The sequence below is a fragment of the Melanostigma gelatinosum genome (genome assembly GCF_949748355.1).
Source record: "Melanostigma gelatinosum genome assembly, chromosome: 18".
Lineage (NCBI taxonomy): Eukaryota > Metazoa > Chordata > Actinopteri > Perciformes > Zoarcidae > Melanostigma > Melanostigma gelatinosum.
In genome coordinates, this window is record NC_136651.1 from 7,996,616 (window position 1) to 8,018,099 (window position 21,484).

Genomic DNA, 21,484 nt, shown 5'->3' on the forward strand with positions numbered 1-21,484 from the left:
CTCTGCCGATAATTGAAGTGTGCTTTGTGTATCAGTCCAGTCTAAGTGTGTGTCTGTGAATATGCTCAAATAAATACAGCCGGGCTGCTACAAGAGATTCGATTCTCTGTCCCAACCTGATTGGGTCTTTCACTTAAATTAAGAACCGTTTCAGTTGACACACCATGTATATTGAAAGATAACTACATGCTGTACATGTTGGATAAATCAGTCGGTCTGTGATTACGTCACATATGTTACCACATAAGTTAAAGATCGACTCTTTCCTTTCATCATAACTATGTCCTTCAGCGGGTCAAGGCACACAGAAGAGGACTGTAATCCCCGGCACTACGATAGTGTATGTGTGTACATGGAATTCTGCAAGCTCAGACAAAGTTTGGGAGTTAAAGTCAGTTCCTTGCGTGCGAGCACAGATCGCAGTCATGGCCATGTGGTCTGGGAGTTGCCCAGGCCCCTCAGCGGGATCACAGATGGTGGCTCGGCTGAACTGCTGGATAATCACCCTCAAAAGCAAAGTGATGTAAGAGGGACTGAAATGAAACGGAAGAATGAAATGTGTTCACTGGCAGCATATAGACATTGAGGTGGCTGGTCATGTCACGGACCTCCTCACCCCGCTGGTCTTATGTGATCTGCTTGGGGAAATAAAATCCTCTTTCCGAGTCATCGCCCCGGATATTGTGATCTGCGAGAGCTCAACCCATTGGTCCATGGGGCCACTGAGAGAAGGCCTAATTTAGTTAAGCCTAGCTCCAATGAGCAGGATTTCATTCAGTCGGAAAGAACAACACCCTGAGATTAATATTTAAGACCATCCCACTGGTTATTAGCATTATTTACCTTGAAACAACAAAACGTGAAGTGAAAGATTTGTACTTCATACCAAGCAGTTAACATAACCTAATCTCCATCATCTCAGGTGTTTCATATTGTAATGTCACTGTTTGGTGCTTACCTTCTCTTGGTATTGCCTGCGCGAGGAGTCCAGAGATTGAATTAGAGCTGTAGCGTGGCCCACAAACATGGCGTAGCACGTGGCTCCTACAATCATACTCAGCATGGTGATCCACAGGTCAGACATGCTGACGGGGGCCCGGGCACCATACCCGATGCACAGCATGTGGCTCATGGCTTTGAAGAGGGCATAAGAGTACTGCTTACCCCAGGAAACGTTCTGCAGGGGCAAAGGGAGAAAGAGAGAGACAGAGAGGGGTTTGGGGGGGGAGTTACTGCAAGGCAAGGCAGGGTGGGAAGGCTCTCCAGCAGGCAGAATATAAAGACAGGATTTCCTTTGATGGATCACTGAATCTTTATCAAAGAATCTGCCAGCGCACTCTTCATGCCTCACTGCCTAATGCCCTCACTGAGGAGCTGAACTTTCTACCTGACTCGGTTTCTTTCCACTCCTTCACTCAGTATTTCAACACTTTCAACACCCTCTCTGCTGGGTCCTACCTGGTTCTATTCATTTTCACCATTTGCCAAGCGGAGCAAAACAGCTCATGTTTGCAAGTACTGAAAAAAAAAGCCCCAAACTTGCATCATTTACAAAAGCCAGAGGAATTGTTTTCCTAAAAGCCCTGTGCCTCTCTCTCTCTCTCTCTCTCTCTCTCTCTCTCTCTCTCTCTCTCTCTCTCTCTCTCTCTCTCTCTCTCTCTCTCTCTCTCTCTCTCTCTCTCTCTCTCTCTCTCTCTCTCTCTCCTCTCTCTCTCTCTCTCTCTCTCTCTCTCTCTCTCTCTCTCTCTGGTCTGATTTGAGTTGCAATGGGATTCAGCGTGTTGGATGCAGGGGAACAGAAATACAGAGCTGCAGTTGAAAATGTAAGGAGCCAGTCATGAACGACTCTCTCGAACTCTCGCTCCTTGTTATCAGCGAAAGGGGAGTGAGAGTCATTCCTTTTATCGTTCACGGCATGCTCTCTCCTCACAAAGTGGCTTTGTCTTGTGTGTCTACTACACGATAGTCTCTGGAGTCGGGCTGGGTTCATGGTGTTTCATCGTAATACCGTCATTACTCAGAATATGTTGTTTGAAAAGAAACTGATTGGTCGCTGCCGACGTGGAAACACGCAGGCAGGAAGTGTAATTCTGCCGCTCAACAACAGCTTCTATCTCTCCTCTTGTAAATAACTAGCATTAGACAAAATGCACTGTGAGATTAAGGTATTATGAGGCACGAATGGACAAGAGGAACCCTTGGGCACAGACGCCTTATTAAAGGCCTTCCCCACAATCTTTGGTGGTCAAGTGACCCACACAGTGGTAGAGTTGTAGGATTTCTTCCAACAGATTTTCATCATCATTTCCCTTTATGCCTCTAGGCATGTAGGGCAGCAACAAAAGGATGTTGCCCCATGAGTGGTTTAGGCTCTGCATCTCCTTCTCCACAGTTCTTCTCCGTGTGTTTCTTGGTCGGCCTCTTTCTTTTCCCTTCTGGTGTCCAATGTAAGGCTGTTCTTGTAATATCAGCAAGATCTTTTCTCAAGAAAAAGATCCAACAGATTTTGAGGACCCATAATGTGTTATTGTATCCGGCATGAGGGAATAAACACTCCCTATGAAGTTGCCATGAAGTTGCTTTCTTGTAACAACCTCAAAGTGAATGTTTTAGGAGGTCAGTGTGCTTCAAGCTTCAATTGCTTGTCGGATCATCGAACAGCGTCTGAAACCCCCTCCTTCCACACGTTTCTGACATCAGAATTAAGGGCGAATGCGTTCGAAAAGTTCCTTAACTTTCCGAAACCAACTATGAGAGAATAGCTCCCGCTTTTCGCAGCGATTATCTCGGCGTGGTGAGGTGAGAAAGTAGGGAGGATTTCAACATCTCCCCGCAGCTCTCTTTTATATTCTCCACACAACTATACTTCTGTCACTTTTCAAACGCACAAACGTGTGACACTATGCATGCCTTGCAGCAGCAGAGACATCAGACGTGTTCTCATGCTATCAGACGTGTTCGCATGATGCGTCGTACAACCTGGTTTGTTTCCAGCACACTCTGGCCTTCGGGGAACTCTTCGAACAGAAGCTCTTCGTGGGGCCGCTGGCCCTACACCAATTTTATTATCCACATCAGACATAGAAGACTTGAAAATGTGCTACCTTTATAGTTGCATTCCATAGTTTCTTTTATCCACACTTTTTGTTGATGTCAGCCTCTGGAGAAGTCATGTCTTCTGGATTTAGACACCTCATTATTACAGTACATGTCAAATGTGTGCCTTTTCGCCCGGAGACGTGCAAAATCTCCAGTGAGCAAACCCGAAACCGGCCCATCGAGGCTACATTTGTGAAAGCCGGTGAGTTCCGATCTGGAGACAAATGCGACAGCTCTCCGCTACGGGCCCTCGCAGCCACGGCCAAATTGCTGACTCCTCCAATAGCTTCACCTCTTGTGAACAAGAAATGCTGAGAAAGCGCTGCATGTAGAATGTCTATCTCACCCAAAACAGAATAGCTAATGAAAGAAATATAAAACCTCCAGAAAATGTATTAAATCTCTTTTAAGTCTTTTTACACTGGCTGACATAGTTGCAAATGCCACGCTGTAATATAGCACACCCCATCATGTTCACATGCTGATCATGATCACATGCTGATGCCTCCTTTTGTCACGCCATTCTGCTTGACTCCATGCTGTTCATCATGTGGGATTTAGTAAATGAGTGAATTTCCAGCTAATCATGTGCCCTGGATGACTCACCAGTTCCCATCTCCATGCTGATTAGTTTACTCTTTCAGAGATTGATTAGAAACTGTGTTGTAATTACACTTGCCAGTTTTAATAACAAATAGGGTCCAGTTTGTTTGTACTGGGAGCTTCCATTTCTTTCTCTCTAAACTGTCTTCAGACAAGTAACCACTGTTTTTTTTATAATATACATAAAAGCCCTTCCTGCACCCTTAGATCCTTGGCTGCGTCCTTCCTTGTTATTCCAGGGTCCAGACTCATACGTGAAGGCGATAGAGCCGTTGCAGCTCCCAGACTGTGGGATGGCGCGTTTGAGGAGATCAGGGCCGCAAACTCTGTCTCATATTTTAAATCACTAAACCAAAACCCACAAAAACCCACATTTACAGACTTACTTTTCTGGGATTTTATTCATGACATTTTTTATTTGACTTCAATCTTTCACCTTGTGTTTTCAATGTGTTCTGTTTTTATTGTAAAGCAATTTGTAGGGGGGGGGGGGGCAACACAGCAGAATGTTTGTGCTGTTCGTGTGCATGGAAAAGCACAGACTTGTAGTTCAGCCGGATGAAAACAGATAAGCTGGGGTGACTCACCGCACCTTTTGCTATTTGTCCTGGTATGCGTTTGGTGCAAAGAGAAACAGACTGCATGAGGGTGCCATCTAATCCTATTGTAGTACAGGTTATAGGTCTTGGGATTTGATGTCGCATCTTATTGCACTGTATGTCATATTTCTAATGTTTGCTTATACGTATATAGAGCATATGATGCAGGTGCTATTTTGGGGCACACTTCAGTACATATTTTTGAAGGAAGATCTAAAAGGAGCCGGTAAAATGGCCAAGCGAATGTTGAGGATGTTTCCATCTGCCCACAGTCACTACCCCACATAAAGTAGATGCATGTTGAAGCATTAACTCTTTTTTGCAAATTGAATGCAGAATTCACAAGACGTCACTAAGAATCTGAAGTTGTAGAGGGTTCTTGTAAGATGAAAACATGGGAGGAGGGGATGGAAATAGAAACTAATTGACCTCTGTGGCAGAGAAACCCTGTCTGTGATTTTAAAAGACATGAAATGCAGATATCAAGCAAAAACAAAAAAACAAGACACACAAAAAACCATCAACAAAAGCAAGTCCACAGTGTCCATAGATCTTAAGTCCAATTGGAGAGAGTTTCAAAGTGTAGGAGCTACAACACTGATGGCCTCAGAGAGCTGCTGCTGATGAAGGCTACAGCCTCTTAAATGTAGGCAGGCTAGACCTTTTGGAGGACTTGTTCGAATGCATTATTGCTAGTTTGATTTTGTCTGTTTAAAGCAGTAATCAAAGAACAGACAAACGTGTATTTTCCTGCATAAAAAAGTGACAGAGTTATTTATTCATTACTTTCTTGCCGTGTTCTTTGGGCAGAATGAGTCACTGCAGTGTTACCAGCAGAAAAGGCAGCTTCTACTTTTTTCTTTCCATTCTCTACAATCCCCTTGAGAGTTCTGAATTTATTTAGGCTCTGGAGGCAGCAAAACAAGTGACATCAGCTACTGCATATTCATCTCTCTGTAGCTCTGCCTTTTGTTTACAAGTAGGTACATGAGTAAAATGACGTTTTTTTTAGCCGTCGATGAAGGATCCTTGTTGGCCTGCTCAAGCTTTGTATTTGCTGTTGTATTTTTTATTTGTTTTTGGCTTCCCTTGCTTTCCTCACGAAACAAATTAGTTTTTTCATTAACAATTATTCTGCAAATTATTTTCTTGATTGATCGTTTCATGTAGACAATGCCAGAATATTGATTTTTTTTGAATAATATATAACTAAACTGTGTCACCTTGGTAAAAGCCCCATCTAATTTATCTCAGGGTTAATGAATACATGCAACAACAAGAGTGACATTGTGAGGAGTGAGGCGACTTATTCTCTTTATTTTGGTGTCCAATCAAGTGCAACCAGCGGCTACTCCCACCCTGAATCAGAAGGGTTAAAATAAAGAAGGCATGTCTGGTATCTGCACTCTCCAGACGATTCTTGCCTTTTAACAAAAGTGACCTTCTCAAATTTGAAACTCCACTGTTATTAAGTGCTGTCCTGAACGACCATGCTCCATGCTTGACATTTTGACAACTGAGGTGGAAAATACTCCCACATTTCTGAGTAAACAAAGAGATTCCCGGAGGGGTGACTGAAATCTCCTCCTGCGTTATCAGCAAAGAAGAACACACCCGACAACGTCAACCAACAACATGCACTCTTCAACCAAGTAATTAACGAGAGGCGCCACAGCTGTTCGATTCAGGACAAAAGCAGCCGACTCGGATGGAACCAATGCGTTGCCATGTTGAGGAAAAAGCCACGAGAGAGGAGAGAAGTATGAAAGGAGTTTGATTAATTCATAAACTCCGGACTGAGCCCTGCTGTTAGAAGTGATTCATTCAGAGGTTTGGGAAGAAATGAATGGAAAAGTAGTGCATAACTAGCAACCTTCAACCTCTGCTGAAGGCTAGTTATGCATAGTTAGGCCCTTCTGTTTTGCTTTCCACTGTCTACCGCTATCAGTCAGTCAGCCACCGACATCTCTCTGAGACTTCAATCCTCAGCAGGCTGCTGCTCAGCCGTCTGCCTCTTTAATACGAGAACTGGACAGGAACAGTGAGCACTCACAAAACACACGTCTCTTTACCCCTGCACATGCAGACAAAAGGAACATCCCATCACCCTCTCACCTGAGCCAACGCAGCATTATCTCGTCTGGCGATTGAGTAAATGCAGCCTCTAAAGAGAAAGAAGCTACTCTCAGGCCATTAGCCGAGAAGATAACGGCCCTACACCCGGTGCTGCACCACTCAGCAGTATCTGCAGTCCTCGTTGGCCCCACTCTTCCTCTCACAGCTGGAGACAGAAAGTACCGATCCAACGACAGAAACTACACATCACGCAATCTGAATTTAAAGCAGTCATTCTGTGGCAGCTGAAAGACACAACCTTTGAAGGCAACATTCACCTGTCAGGCCAGAGAATCGCATTATGTATGCAAACTAAATATATAATGGGATATATGTATCTTATCTTATCAAGATTGTGAGCTTATGAACACTAATGCATTGCGATGGTGTGAGGAATCCCACATGTGGGCCTGGCTTTTCACTTCGGATTTGCCAGAGCGCAGTCAGCACACGGGGCCTCTACGTCTGCGAGGATGCACAGGGATGAGATTCCACAAATTGCTCGTTCTACCCCATCACAGTCAGTGACATTATGTCAGCTGCTGACATCCCACAGTACAGAGGTTTTGCTTGCAATGTGTCTCATTTAGGGCTGCGACTAACACGTGATTTCATCAATTGTTTTTGGGATCGTTACTTGTGTTCTGCACGCTTAGGTCCGATGCAAGTATTCAGTCATAACAACAGAGGGGAAATGAAAACAGAAAGCAAGTTGGATATGAATATGTATCAAAATGAAGTTACTGATTGCACACTCTGTATTTTCATACCTGAACACCAGAAGCAAAAATGGACCAGATTCATTAAATGTATGGTAATCCTAATCCAAGAAGTTGTGAAACTGCTGAGATTTGAAAGCATTATTGTCCCTTCAGACAAACTCTGCGAGCTTCTATATATAGGTCTGGTAGTCTCAGCTGCAGTCTGAACACGTCACGAGAAACGTTATATCTGCGAGGAGCTGGGAGACATCTTTGTAATGTTGTTTCGACACATACTAATTATTCCAGTTTCATTTTACCAACGTCACAACTGCTTTAAGTCGCCTATAAGCATCCAGCACACAGCTATCCTACAGTACATCAGCTGTTGTCTTCAGAGGCCCTTTTTGCGAATCTCCAACTACGGCTATAGATTTTGATAGTGCAAATGATCCCGCCACACAGGGGGCAGCCAATTAGCCTTCTACATGATCCCCATTTGCATACAAGAGAGGGAAAATAGATGATTCATTCTGAGCAAGAGGGGCAACACGCAGCACAAGTGCAAAGAGACCCTTATGATTAAGCTCGGTTATTACAAGTTATTTTGTATCCAGAGTAATGTTGATCAGTGGAAAGTCGAGAAAAACATCTGCGGTGCTGCAGCACATGAAGGAGCAGTTTGCCCATGTTTGCGTACGTAACCATGAGCAAGGAGCAATTGTGACAGTGATGTGGGAAATTATATCGCTGCAAATAGATTTTGGTTTCAAACACAGATGGATAATGTCTGTTTGGGATTAATAACACGGCTGGCATTGGGCTCAGTTGGGCATCTCATTTCCTTAAAGTACAAATAAGCGCTGGATACAGCAGGGTGGTGATGTTGAGGAAAGCTGGCATTTTGCACCTCCAGCCCGATGCCTCCGAGCACACGAGAGAGAACGAGAGAGAGAGAGAGAGAGAGAGAGAGAGAGAGAGAGAGAGAGAGAGAGAGAGGCTGAAAACAGTTGCAGGAAACAAACCCCAAAGACCTCAAATAAGGCAATTTTGCACCAAAAAAATGCTGCACATTGCTGTTCCAGTAGCATTGGTGTTCATGCACTGTACAGTAGTATTATAAGTACATACTGTACTGTAATGCTATGACTGACTCGTCCTACACTGCAGTTCAAGAACCACGCCTGTTATTTCCATGTCTTATAATTGAGTGCAGCTATCTTTAGCGCAATATCATGTATGTAGCAATGCAAAGGCCAAATGCCAAAAAATAACAAACAAAGGAGAAGAGTGTGTAATACTTACAACCATACCGTTTAGGGACACCCAACAGTCAGGGGGGAAGTCTTGGAGGAGAGGCACCAGATACTGGAGGCAGCCATCCCAGTGACACAGAAGCAGCATCATCCCTATCAAATTAAATATTCTTACCACTGCACTAGCCAGGTCATAGGTCATATGGAAAATCTGCCAGAGAGAGAGAAAGAAAGAAGGAGAGAGATCTCAGTTAGGCATCTTTATTGTCTCCATCTTTGTTGTCTGAAAATGTACATAAACAACGCAGACCTGCGTTGGAATTTTAGAGATACAAAAAAGATTTTTTTCTTTTCAAAAGGTTAAAAAGATACTTAAAACGTTCACAAAAGTACAAAGTCACCTTTGAAGTGGAGGGCATGGTGTGCCTGTTTGGCCACCAGAGAATGTGGTCGCCGCCAGTGTGTGTGTGTGTGTGTGTGTGTGTGCGCGCACATCTCACAAAGCTGCATTATTCAACATGGCCGCTTTCCAAAACAAACTGAGCAATGAGGGAAATACACACGTACAGCACAGAGAAGGTAATGCAGAGCGAGTGAAGGGAACGAAATACTGAATGAGAAAGGGAGGGCACACACACCTGGAATAATCTGCCGGGGCGTGTGTTTAAATACCATCTACTGCTGGTGTGGTTATTCCATCAGAGCGGGACATTTCAGAATAGAAAGCCATCAGCAGGGTGAGTGAGCATATGTGTGTAATGTGAAGCGGCTTCATTCACGTTCGATCTGGGCGAAGAGAATTGACTCACGCCCCGTTGGCTGTAGCACTAATTCAGAGTTTCCCCATTAGCGTGAGAAACACATTACTTCTTCCCAGGTTAGTTATTCCATAATCACCTCGACACTGAAGCTCAATTTCTCCTTCTAAAAAAGTTAAATATGGAAAAAAAGAAGAAAAAAGAAGAAGAAAAGATTGCTGATTTCTGGTTGGTGGGTTTTGCATAATAAACCTGCGCAATTTGCCAATTTGTTGAATGGAAGACTTCAAGTAATTAGAATCTATTTTTAAGTTTATGGCTCTCCCATCTCTGTAAATTGCTCATTCTACTTATCATAAGTATATATATCAGGGTATGTTTTCCTACACTAGTGGTAAAAAGTTATTGTTTTATATATTTATTTATATTGAGGTGAATCTATGTACAGTACATTTGTTTTCAATCTTTTCAAATGAATAAGAGCAGTACTTTGTTCCATAGATCAGTTCTATTTTCTAATAAATCATCTTTTACTCTATGTCTAACTGCAGTTCCAATCTTTATTTTGGCGTTAGCTGCCTGTTATGCTTGTCCTCAGTTCTATTTCTGGCTGACATATACTTCAGAATTTGGAGAAAAATACTGTCCACTTTTGACCAAATTGCAATGACTACTTACTTCCTCCTCTCATATCGTGCAATCACTCCAGGAAAGAAAGAGAGCCTGAGCATGAAATTCATGTTTTCCTAAATCCAGGTGCTTTAAAAGCGCTTTGAATCTGCATCTCTCCACGCCGGTCTATTGTGTCTGTCCTCTAACCTTCCTGCACAAAGGACAGTGTCCACACACAGAACAGATGAGAGAACAAGAGGCTGAGCTGATGCTCAGCTGATGCTCAGATCCCTCTATGGTTCAACTCAACCACAGGCAGGTACAGTGCACTGCCCTCACAGGCTAAAATGAGCCACGAGCTTACAGGACGGCTGTCTCAATGCACCAAACATCTCTTCTGCTGCCTACATCTTTATTCTTAATACAGCAGAACTCTCTCTCTCCCTCTGTTGGCTGTGTGTGTGTGTGTGTGTGTGTGTGTGTCATTATAGTTTGGTGACATAATAGGAAAGAACAGGCACAGCGCAAGACAAAGAGAGCAACGGGGGAGAGGAAAAACAAAGACAGAAAGGTGACTAATAAAGGTATACTTTCTTGGATGAGACGGGTAAACAGGAAGTAGCTCTTTGCTCACCCTTTGAATTGCAAATGATTCACACCAGGCAGAACTCAAAAAAGGTCAACTGACTAACGCATAATCAAAAAACAACAAAAGAGACTCTGAAAGAAAAGGGGGGGGGGGTTGTGAGGTGATAAGGTGACGTGTGCGAAGGTTGTGGTGAGGTTTAAATTCCCAGGCACCATTTCACTTTGCCGGGGAGCGTCTGCAACCTCTGGGTCACGCTGAGTCACCGAGGGCAGAGAGGAAACATGTAGAAACTCATTAACTTTGTTTGGGTTTGTATTTCATGGGCACCCGGCATGAAAGGTCTGCTCGTGGCAGCAGGTAGCCACAAGCTGTTAGTCGATTAATATAGGTCTTAATAATAGAGGCTCCCGCTGTAGATCACTGGTCAGGTCACAGGATTATACAGGTTGACCTTCTTTGTGAAGCAGGGTGGATACATGGGGGGTGAATTTAAACTATTTTGAAGCTGCAGTTGTTACCCACTGCTGAAATAACACTCAATTCGGACAAAAACTGTCTCCATATAATACTTTATTTGTAATATTTTAAAGATTATAATCAATATGTGACACTTTTATGAGCATCCTACACCTTTGTTACGCTAATCAATCGCACAGTGAGGATAGAAACAGGAAAGTTAGACGGGGTGTTAAAGAGTGAGGTAGTGGAGTCCTATGTCACGCTCAGGATATGTCCCAGAAATAAAGATGCTCAGCAGTCCTCAGTCCTCAACAACTTTCAAACATGCACATATTTGATCAGATCTATGACGGAGTGTTTATAAGTTGTGCTGACCGAGGCTTTCCGTGTGGCACACAATGGGCCTGCCTGTGTTTCGTTTCATGTAAAAGCCCCACAGCACTGACGATATCTGAAGTAACAGAAACGTTTGAGGAAGTCACTTAAACTAGCTCGCAACTTATAAACTAATAGCTTGAATGAAGTCAACTTCTGAACTCTGGCCCTGGAAATGCACTGCAACTTACACGTATCGTCATTATTAATTCATCTGCTAAATGAATTTCATGATTAATTCATTCCAAGGTGTCATCTTCAAATAGTTTGTTTTGCATGACCAAAAGTCCAAAATCCAAATATATTGAATTTACAATGGCATAAAACAGAGAACAGGCAGTTCATCCTCACAATTTGGAAGGTAGAACAAGCTAATGTTTGAAGAAATATTTTTTAATGAAATAATTATTATATACCGGTAGTTGCCGATTCACTTTCTGTTGATCGACTAATAGTTTAAGCCTGTGGAGCATAGACAGCTCGCTAACTTTCTAAGGGGTCGCAGTGTTGGTTGCAGTACCAGCCCGTCATACTCTCTCTGAGTTTGGTTGCCTCTCAGCCTGTTTTTGAGAAGATGTGAGCAAAAGCTGCTCTGCAGAAGCAGCATTAGCACAAGCTTACACTGTATTCTGCCGTGCAGGACCCGGCTTCCTTTTGCAGGAATTGTGTCCAATGTGCCACAGGTTGAGAGGGGTCTTGTGAAATCTTTAACCACATTACAATTACACAGGAGACGAGGGGCAGTGACAATTTCAGAACGTCCCTAAAGTGAGGCACGACAAGTGACCAGAGGACAGGAGGAAATGGGTAACACTGACTGAGAGCCAAAAGCCATTACTCTTGGTTGGTATCGGCAAAATATAGGCTTAGAATTAAGTGCATTCAGCTTAAATTTGTCCGGGGACAGGGCAGGGGCATAGGTCAGCATAATCCTCTAATACAGACGAGACGGACGGCCAAGATGTGATGTGATAGCCGCACAAGGTTACACGCCGGTCGTATCCAGCCAGCAACGGCGCTCCTTCACATTTGGCACGTCCCCCATCTTTTCATCGGTGCAGTACGGTCGAGTGGATGTCAACCTGTGAGGTGTGTTTACACACATGAATACACTTCTATAAACTGGTTTTATAATTACAAAAAAAATTACAAAACTTAGTCCGGTGGTCCGACACGTGTTTCACCTAAACTTTCACAAGATTTACTTTTTTTATTTACTGATATGCAGCGAAAAAGAGCATGCAGGAGAATTAACGATCGCCAAGCTGTGGGCCTTGGACACACAATTAGAAAGTGTTCTTTATGCATCTTCAAATTGGACATGCGTGACCTCTGTTTGAGGTTACTGAGGATTAGCGAGGGACTAATTTGAGGGGATTAAAGCCACCACTGGCTGTTACATTGAGGGATGACAAAACTGCTTCCAGGCAAACCTGGAATTCTCCTGCTTAACATCGTCTCAGAAATCTCCTTTTGGATCTCTCTTGGTGTTGCTTAATCACAAAATTACAGTGGAACTTGGATTTGAAAAATCATATTATCATGTAATGGGAATTCACTGGGATTTAGCAAGTCTCACGTTTACCTCCTTGTTCTTCTGTATATCAGGAAAGCTGTTGCCATTAAAAAGTTGATTTCTATAAAAACAACAACTAAAAAACTCCTGAAGACAAAGTCCCAGCAGAGAACGCTGGATACGGAACATTTTACACTTCCAGTGCCGGTTTCTCCCCTTAAGAAAAGCAGATTACTGGAAATAATTACAGTTCACATGCCTGTAATGCCCGATGCACAATGTTCATATATGTATAGCTCAGCAATATATAGACATAAACAGAGTTGGCATTATTTCAGTGCCTCGGGCTGCGTGCTGTATACTCTGAGAAGCTAATCAGTCTGCAAATCTGTCTACAATGCAGACTAGAATAGACCAGACTACAGATGGAGAGCAGAGAAGATGGAACATCTTTTCAGCAACTTGATACGCAAAACTCTTCGTGCCACAATACTGCTGTGTGAAAACTGTTGTTTTCTCTGCAGACAAAGCTGTGGATCTGCAGCGGTAGCACGTAGTACATTTAGGTAATGAGGCTACAAACAGTAATTTGCAGCCAGAGACTTAATTAAAAGGCAGTTGGTGATCAATGGGATCTTTAAAAAAAAAAAAGCAGAAAACAAGTAGTGAGCTATTGATGTAACAGGGGACAGGTCATTATTTCTTTACTGCATACACTTCTGCTGCCCATGCACAGTGAAGCACGACATCCACGGAAGTAGTAGTAAGTAAAAGAAGTAATGAGAAGTAAACGGGCCACTTTCAGAGTGTACTATTATGAACTACTTGATATACTGCCTAATCTGTGGTAATGTAGTTAGAAAAAAGTATATTTCCCTCTCAAATTAAGTGGATTAGAAGTATAAAGTAGCATTACATGGACATGCATAATTAAAGTATTCAGCTTTGTTCCTCCTGATATTGATTTAGTTGACATAAGTACAACACATTTCTTTAACATGCCGCTTTTCACACAGATCCCGGCCTTCCCACTCATTCATCTTGTTGATTTGGATCCATTTAAAAGTCGCACCGACCCGTTTGTTCGACATCTCAGCAGCTTTGCCAGCATTTATTTGACGAGCACTCAAATTCAGAGCATTTCTTGCAAAGACCATAAAACAATGGCGTCGCTGCACTCGCCACAAATGAGCCTCAAAGAACAGAGTTGAAGCGATAACAGCTCACATTACAGCGAAATGTAATTGCAAATAACACACTGAAGTGCCATTTAATATCCAGCCCGCAAAACAAATGTATCAATAAAAAGGCGAGGTGTTGCAGACTAATGGTGATACTGTTCTTTACTGGATTGGCCCATACCAACCATCAATCAATGCATTCGCTTAACTGGGAAAAGTCAGCCCGTGGTCATGTGTCGATCAGCAGTTCAAATAAAGACTCCTTCCGCCCAAGTATAGCTCTTTTTCCGGCGGGAGTTCATCCGCTCTGTTCTCCACCGTTTTCTGGGTCCGTCAGCAGTATTCTCCGGTTCTTCCACGAATCACATCACACTGTACTGCGAGCGTAGCCGCCTTTGCCCGCTGTCTCACCCGCTCTGCGTCTATTTCGGTCGTGTGAGCGTGATAACCTCAACACCACTGTTCTGCTTTAATCTGCGCTCAACCAGTCAGAGCTGCACTGGCAGAGGCAGCATGCTCTGGGGCAGAAGCTCGCACAGCTACAGGGGTCACGTTCATGTGCTTTTCTGCATGGAATTCATCGGTGGCTTGTGTAACAACACTGTATTTATATATACTGTGACCCACACAGCGTGCTAAGCCTTCATTTTCTGAAACAAAATAATGTTCCCACGTGGGGGATTAATGTACGCGGTTCATTTATGCACGTTCTTTCGAAATTTCTTTCAATGCTTATAAAAGTCCGCTCTGCGCAAGGAACGGCTCAGTGTGCATCGGGGGAACAGGCACATGTATTTATGGCTGAGGAGGAGTTTGAATGTTCTATTGATTTGTACCTGTAACCTGAGCAGCGGTAACAACACATCAACATCAGCTAAGCTCTGACAAACATGTACACATGGCTAATAACCCCAAACACAAGCACCGACGCTTATGTTGGGACATATTGTTCAAAAAAACTTGCCAGTAGGCTCAAGAACTGTTTCCAAACATGACCTATTTTCTCTCCAACTGTCTGGTTATGCAAGTCTGTTTCAGTCGGACTGAGGACACGGATTTGATTCCTGGAATGATGTTGTCGGTCGGTCTATGATGGAGGAAAGAAAAAAAAAGGGACAAGGAGCCGAGGTAACAGAGAGGCATGCTCTATAAATCGATCCAAGGCGCTGCTGCCCGCGTTCCAAAAACAGATTAACTCTTAAATATATTCAGACAGATACACGATAACAGTGTGTTTGAATTCAGTGATCTTCCAGTTTGTTACACAGAACCGTCTGAGAAGCCGTCATTGGAAAGAAGGCAGGCACTTTCAAAAATCACCTGGCAGGTGATTGGATGAACCATACGTCAATCAAAAGAACGTGAACACAACACTGACATGTCGGCACCCTTTGAGTCGATACGGTGAACTTGCAAATTTTTCAAATCAAGCAGTTATGGAGAAACTTCATCTTTCCTTTGGAGTTGTGTTTCTGGTCCCCCGATGAATGTAAGTCCAACATTCACTCTCTTTTAGCTCTGTTTTTGGTCTCTACCATCTCCTGAGGAAAATATCTGTCTCTTTAGCAGATAAATGCTCCACTTTGTTCACCGGCTATGTAGTCACCAACCGTGTCCGTCTCATGTTTGGTGCAGCCGCAGTAAGAGCGGCGAGAGCGAACCAAAACAGTAGTTATCAGACAGCTAAACGATGAGCTGAAACTCACTATAAAGCTCCGTTAAGATGAGGGGAGCTCCATATTCAGGGGGTAATTCTCCGTGGGTTCATCACTGCGAGTTACCCCTTTCATATTATGCTAAGCTAAGCTAATTGACTCCCGGCTCTGGCTCTATATGTAACACATACACATCAGAGGTACATCGAACTTCTCATCTAACTCTCTGCAAAAAATGTCAAGCCACACAGCGTTTCCGGAAATAAACTTTACATTTCATTCCGGACTTTAAAGAGTTCAAGTATCAAAATTGAAATTTGTTGTACTGCTTGTGGACGTCATGATTTTTTTTATTTTAAGCAGGCTTAATTTACAAGCAATTTGTAAACGATTTACAAAAAATATCCTGCAGGAAGGCAAGCAAGATGCAGTTTCCTAAATGTCAGAGAGGAGTGTAAAGAGGCAGGGGGCGAGTGTTGTAGCCGGAGTTGCGGTTGTGCTAAGAAGGCAGTCAGGGAAGATTAGCGGCCATGTGAGAGCAGGAGGGATTTGCCTGGATTGCACAGGATGACCTGCTGTGTCCATGCAAACATCGGCGAGATGGACCTTCCTACCACATTCTACAGCGAGGGCTCACCCCAAATACAGAGATGGCCTCATAGTATGATTTTAAACTCGTGATTTATTCATATATTAATGCAATTGATCATTTATGTTGTTTTGTGGCATGTGGGGTGCAAACACAACTCATGATGACTAGAAGCCATGTTTCTTCTCAGCATAATGTGGAAACAACAAAACTGTACAATCAGCAAAACATTAAGTGCTGTACAACGACAGCAATGTAATACTGTAAATACACAGCCATATGGGGCTGGTAGGATATTATGAGCAGTCACGCAACCCAGAGTGGAGATACAACGCATTATCTCGTCTCACATACCTCTGACTCTGTTGGCTGTAGCATCACGAGTAGCCACACTTGATACGCTACGTCTAATCTGTGCCGTTGTCACAAATGGACATCCATAACAGCACTTCCCTACGACGTAATAACAGCCCGTTGCTATACGAGACGATACAAATGGTTCACATTAACAGCTAGACTTCCATAGATGAGCACAGCTGCTGTTACGGCAGATGGATTAAGGGTGCTTCGGTAAATCCATCCGCTACAACATTAACTCTTGGGAAGTGAGAGTAGACGAACCCCCGAAATGCTTCACTGGTTGCAAATGAATTATTTTTTCACAAGACATCATTACAGGGATATGCCTGCCATGATAATCCCCCTGTAAGTAACCAAGGGATCATTATGTGCCTCATGGAGAGTCAGTCAAGTGTGGAGAGTCTGTAGTACGCGGATCATAAGAGCTTTTCTTCTCAGCTAACTACCAGGGATCACCAATGGCTGTCTTCCCAACATACCTCACACACACACACACACACACACACACACAGCAACCAGCAACAACAGCCCAGCGCACAAAAATAACCAGAGATTAGCCTAATCGCCGCACTTATCACTTCAGCCCCCTCCCAAGACTATATCTGTCGTCCGTCTGCTTACTGTACTGTGCACACTATGCAGAAGGAAACTTGTGTTCACAGGGGGATATCCCGAGTGGATGGACGGATCATCAAAGCCGCTTTCTTTTCACTTCCTGTTTTTTTTTTACTCAGCACTCTCTGGAGAAGGTTAATACAAACCCTGAGAAGTATATTTATATTTTTGCCGAATATCAAAATAATAAAAAAAAACTAAATCATGCTGAAAAATAAGCAGCAGATGTTGATGTAGTTTGACTGCTGTGGGGATGCTGAAACATTTGTACCTCTGGCTCAACAAAAGAAGATGGCAGTGCGTCAGTCGCTGACTACTCTGATTCAGTCATTTGTATCGTATGAGACCTGGCTCCATTTACCTTAGAATATTCATGATTAAAAACTATTATAACGATGCTTTACTGGAACTAAAACTAAATCAAATAACGGGCCGAACTGAGAGACAGACTGACCGTGACAGATGAGAGGACAGAGACAGAGAGATAGAGGTACAGTGACACAGTATGACACAAAGTGATCTTTTTTTTATTGAATCACATCGATGTATTAATTGACTTAACTTCCTCAGCCGACAGGACGGACATAGCACGAACAGCATGTCTCTCATATTATTCATTAACATTATGTAATAATATATCTAGTATCAAGTATGATAGTTGTGTCTCGACAAACGTTGAATCAGCAGATTCAAAATATGTTTGACTGCTAGAGGCGTGTACACGATTAAAAAGAGGATGTATATTGAGGTAGGCATGGTGTGGTTCATCTAAATTTGTCGCCGTCCAAATCATGCATCTCCAAAACGTGTTTCATGAAATAATCAGCTTTGTGAAATTTTTGTTTCCTATGTCTTTGAGACATGGGAGAAAGAAACGGAGCTTTACTGGAGCCGTCATCAAAATTTCCCAACATGGACACATCAAAGGGATTTATTTCATTATTTTAAGCTTGAAACATATGGGTGCTGACAATCTAGCCTATTTGAACCTATATTTCCTCTCAACTCGAATGCTTTCTCGCCTTGCTCTCCCTCATCCCGTTCGATCTGTTCATGAAGGCATCTACAAGACACACTTTGAGTGAATGTGTGCTGCATCCAATATTTTACATGTCAAGAGCAACGCCTGCACACCTCCCCCAATCCACACGTTTACACTTAACCAATGTTTGAATATCATCGTGTATTGGAGCTGCTGTGCAGGCAATACTGTTGACATGATCACTTTGTATTGATAGTGTGTGTAAAACGACTTCCAGTCTCTGATTTGACAAAACAGAAATAAAGCGGAGCTGTGTCAGTATAATCAGTGTTTAAAGCTACTACTTTTCGCGCCACTTAGACACGATGGTTCCATTAACGCTGTCGTCTAAAACATATGGTCAAGCAATTAACACTCTCTTCCGCAGTTAACAAGACCAGCTACAGCAGCAGAAGGAGCGCCGAGTGGCTTGGCAAGAGGAACATGGGTTAAATCTACAGGGGATGAGGAGGACTCTTTCTTCCAGGCGGTGGCGTCTGGGATTTTTCCACCCCGCGGGCCAAGAGTGAGCTTCCCTCAGAGAGCTGAGCAACAACACGATTCAAGGCACATTGTGTTCCTCGCCAGAGAGCCGTGTCTTAAAACAGAGACGACAAGGCAGACAGCATGAGAGGGGGGGGGGAAAGCATTGTCTCTCATTTTTGTCTGCGAGACAAAATTGGACTGGAGGAGTCCATTAGGCTGCTGCTGTGCGTGTGTGTGCGTGACAGGGTGAAAAGACAGCAATGGCCGGAGGCTGTTGGTTTCACTTGTCTTTCCAATGCAACTTTGCGACCGGATGTACCAGATAAAAACGCAGCTGCGTCTGCAAATGTCCACACTTGACACTTCAATCAATAAAAATTCCCCCAATATTTTTGCTGCTTACTCTTCTTCCTTGCAGTATGTGTGGAGTTATTTTTATAGAAGGGATCCCATCTTGGAGCGTACAGACTTGACGGTTAAGTCGTCCTGTAAGAAAAGTTGCAGTTAACATACAAACGTAACCACGGTTAGAGAAGAAGAGAGACAACGCTCGTATTTGGAAAAGATTCATCTTTAGGCCCAACTGCACCCTCAACAAATGTGTCACTGTGTAAATCTGAAAACAGTGCGAAATGAATATCTATGGGGGATCTAAAGCTCAAACAAATCAAGTCGACGACTACAGTACGGTAACAGAAATGAAAAAGCACATTTTCTAAATCTTTAGTATATTACCTTACACAAATGATCGCATTGACAAAACAGCAGATTCTTGTCCAGTGTGTTTACCAGTGATGCTGGTGCTGTGACACCGTGGGTGCCTCATTCACAGCGGAAGCCCCCCCCCCCCTCCCCCTCCTCACAGCATGTCAAATGTGCGACGGGCAGATTGTCACACATGAAGACATGTGACGGAACTCTGCAGCTCCCACAGGTACAACAAAAGGTCTGCTTCGCCTCCAGCAGCCTGCCCGGTCAAGAGCTTGTTTCTGCCATTGATAGACTCAGATTGTCTGACATTGTGGAAAGGACCCTTTAGATAAATAACATATTTTATTATATGTTATCTAATCTGTAATCGTACACTTTCTGTGGAAACATGAGTGAGAGTTGCAGCGAGGGATACGGAACGCGTAGATGAGTGTTAGATGAAAGATTTTCAGTGTCACGGATGAATATTTAACTGACGATGTGGATGTGAAGCAAGATTTCAAGACTTCCCTTGCGAGACACACAAGAGCGAGACTCACAATCTCACTCGTGACACACAATACCTACAGTCTGGATCGAGCTACAGGTAAGAAAAACGTTTTATTTCTCTGTGGGGTCCTTTTCCATGATGTTATCAGGCACAATCATGTTCACAATCATGTTTAGCTGTAACTTAATTTATTTGCATTATGTTTGTCACTGTTACTGTTTTGTCAGGTGTTCCTCGTGATATTTGTTTATGTGTATGTGAGCAGTCAAATATGCACTGCACTTTTTATTTAATAAAAAAATAATGTTCTGAAAGTCAGCAGACCAGTGGTTGAATATAATAATAATCAGTATTTATAAATGTGTTAGTAACATTTTTCAGTCATTCAACTTTTAAAGAGTCTTTTACGATGGAGGGGCATGATCTGAAATACTGAACAAAAGCATGGAGGACGTAGGTGGAACTGATAGGATTGACGGCTCCCTAGACTCCCTCGTAAAAGTAGCCTGATGCACACTACAAATGCCTCGTCAAAATATCACGGCCAATTGGATATCAAGTTTATAGCAGCGGCAACATTTGGACCTTCTCAGTGAAAGTGGAGAAACTCTAATTAAACCTGTGTATTCATGCAATCTGTAGCTCCTTCCTTCCTTCTTTAATGAATGCGCATACAAAATGAAACGTGAACTCCAACCATGACGCACAGGCTGCTGCCTCTGCTTGATAAATCACACGAACGTCTGCAGGGCACAGAAAAGGTTGTTCCTTTAGTGTGCTGTGCAAAACCACGTTGAATGTCCCAGGTTTCGCCCTGTTGGGGACATTAAATATATCCAACCAGCTGTGCAGCCTTGGTGTGCCTCGTGCGGCAGCAGCACAGAATCTGGGCTAACCAACACCTGCTCCGAAGTTGCGACATGTTCTGGGGTTGTTCAACTTTCCCAGCAGAGTCACTGTAAAGCAGTGTGTGATTTCTTGCCTTTCAAGGAGTGTTAAAACTGCACTTAGAAGATAATCTGATTCATTTTTGCTTCAACGTTAAGTTGAAATACTCATTTTGGCTGATTATTCGAATTTTTTTCGTCTTTGCTGCAGTGAACCCACCCCACATTATCTTGGCAGATTGATATTTACAGTCATTTCAGGAGGGGAAAAGATCGGTTGTGCTTCCAAGCTGCTATATGTCGCCTCTAGGCTACAGGGTACGAAATATCCAGACACACACACTTATTTAGACACGACACATTCCCGCAGAAATCCCCAGCCTCGCACATCACATCACCCCAGACCAAATCACATTACGTCACATCAAATCACATTACGTCACATCAAATCACATTACGTCACATCAAATCACATCACATAAGAGAGGAAACAGTCGTCAGTCCACAGCGCTGCTCCAACGCAGCGGAGAGTCCTGCAGCCGGTCTCCTCCTCACCACTGTATGCGTGTCCTACAACGAAATGCCCTTTGAGAGAACATGGTAATGAGGCCAGGCTCCTTTTAGTTGTCCTCCTATGAATGTCGTAGGCTGTATTCTGTGACGGATGCACCGTAGACTTGCAGATTCATGTCGCCTTTGTGTGAGGTAGCGCTGCAGTCACTGAGAAAACCGGGTCTACCGGGTCACATTTTAAAAACATTTGTCGTCATTTCAACAACAGGCTGTAATCACAGAGAGAAGAAAGGC

General features: G+C 43.3%; 1 protein-coding gene across 1 annotated transcript in view; it reads right to left on the minus strand.

Annotated features, from left to right (window-relative positions):
* The window catches only part of hcn1 (hyperpolarization activated cyclic nucleotide-gated potassium channel 1), a gene marked incomplete at both ends in the record, with an annotated part of 53,998 nt that overhangs the window by 20,596 nt on the left and 11,918 nt on the right, over window positions 1-21,484 (minus strand). Inside the window, 2 exons of the mRNA XM_079289884.1 lie at window positions 959-1,177; window positions 8,423-8,584. Coding sequence (XP_079146010.1) covers window positions 959-1,177; window positions 8,423-8,584 — 381 coding nt within the window. The remainder of the gene's footprint in view (window positions 1-958; window positions 1,178-8,422; window positions 8,585-21,484) is intronic.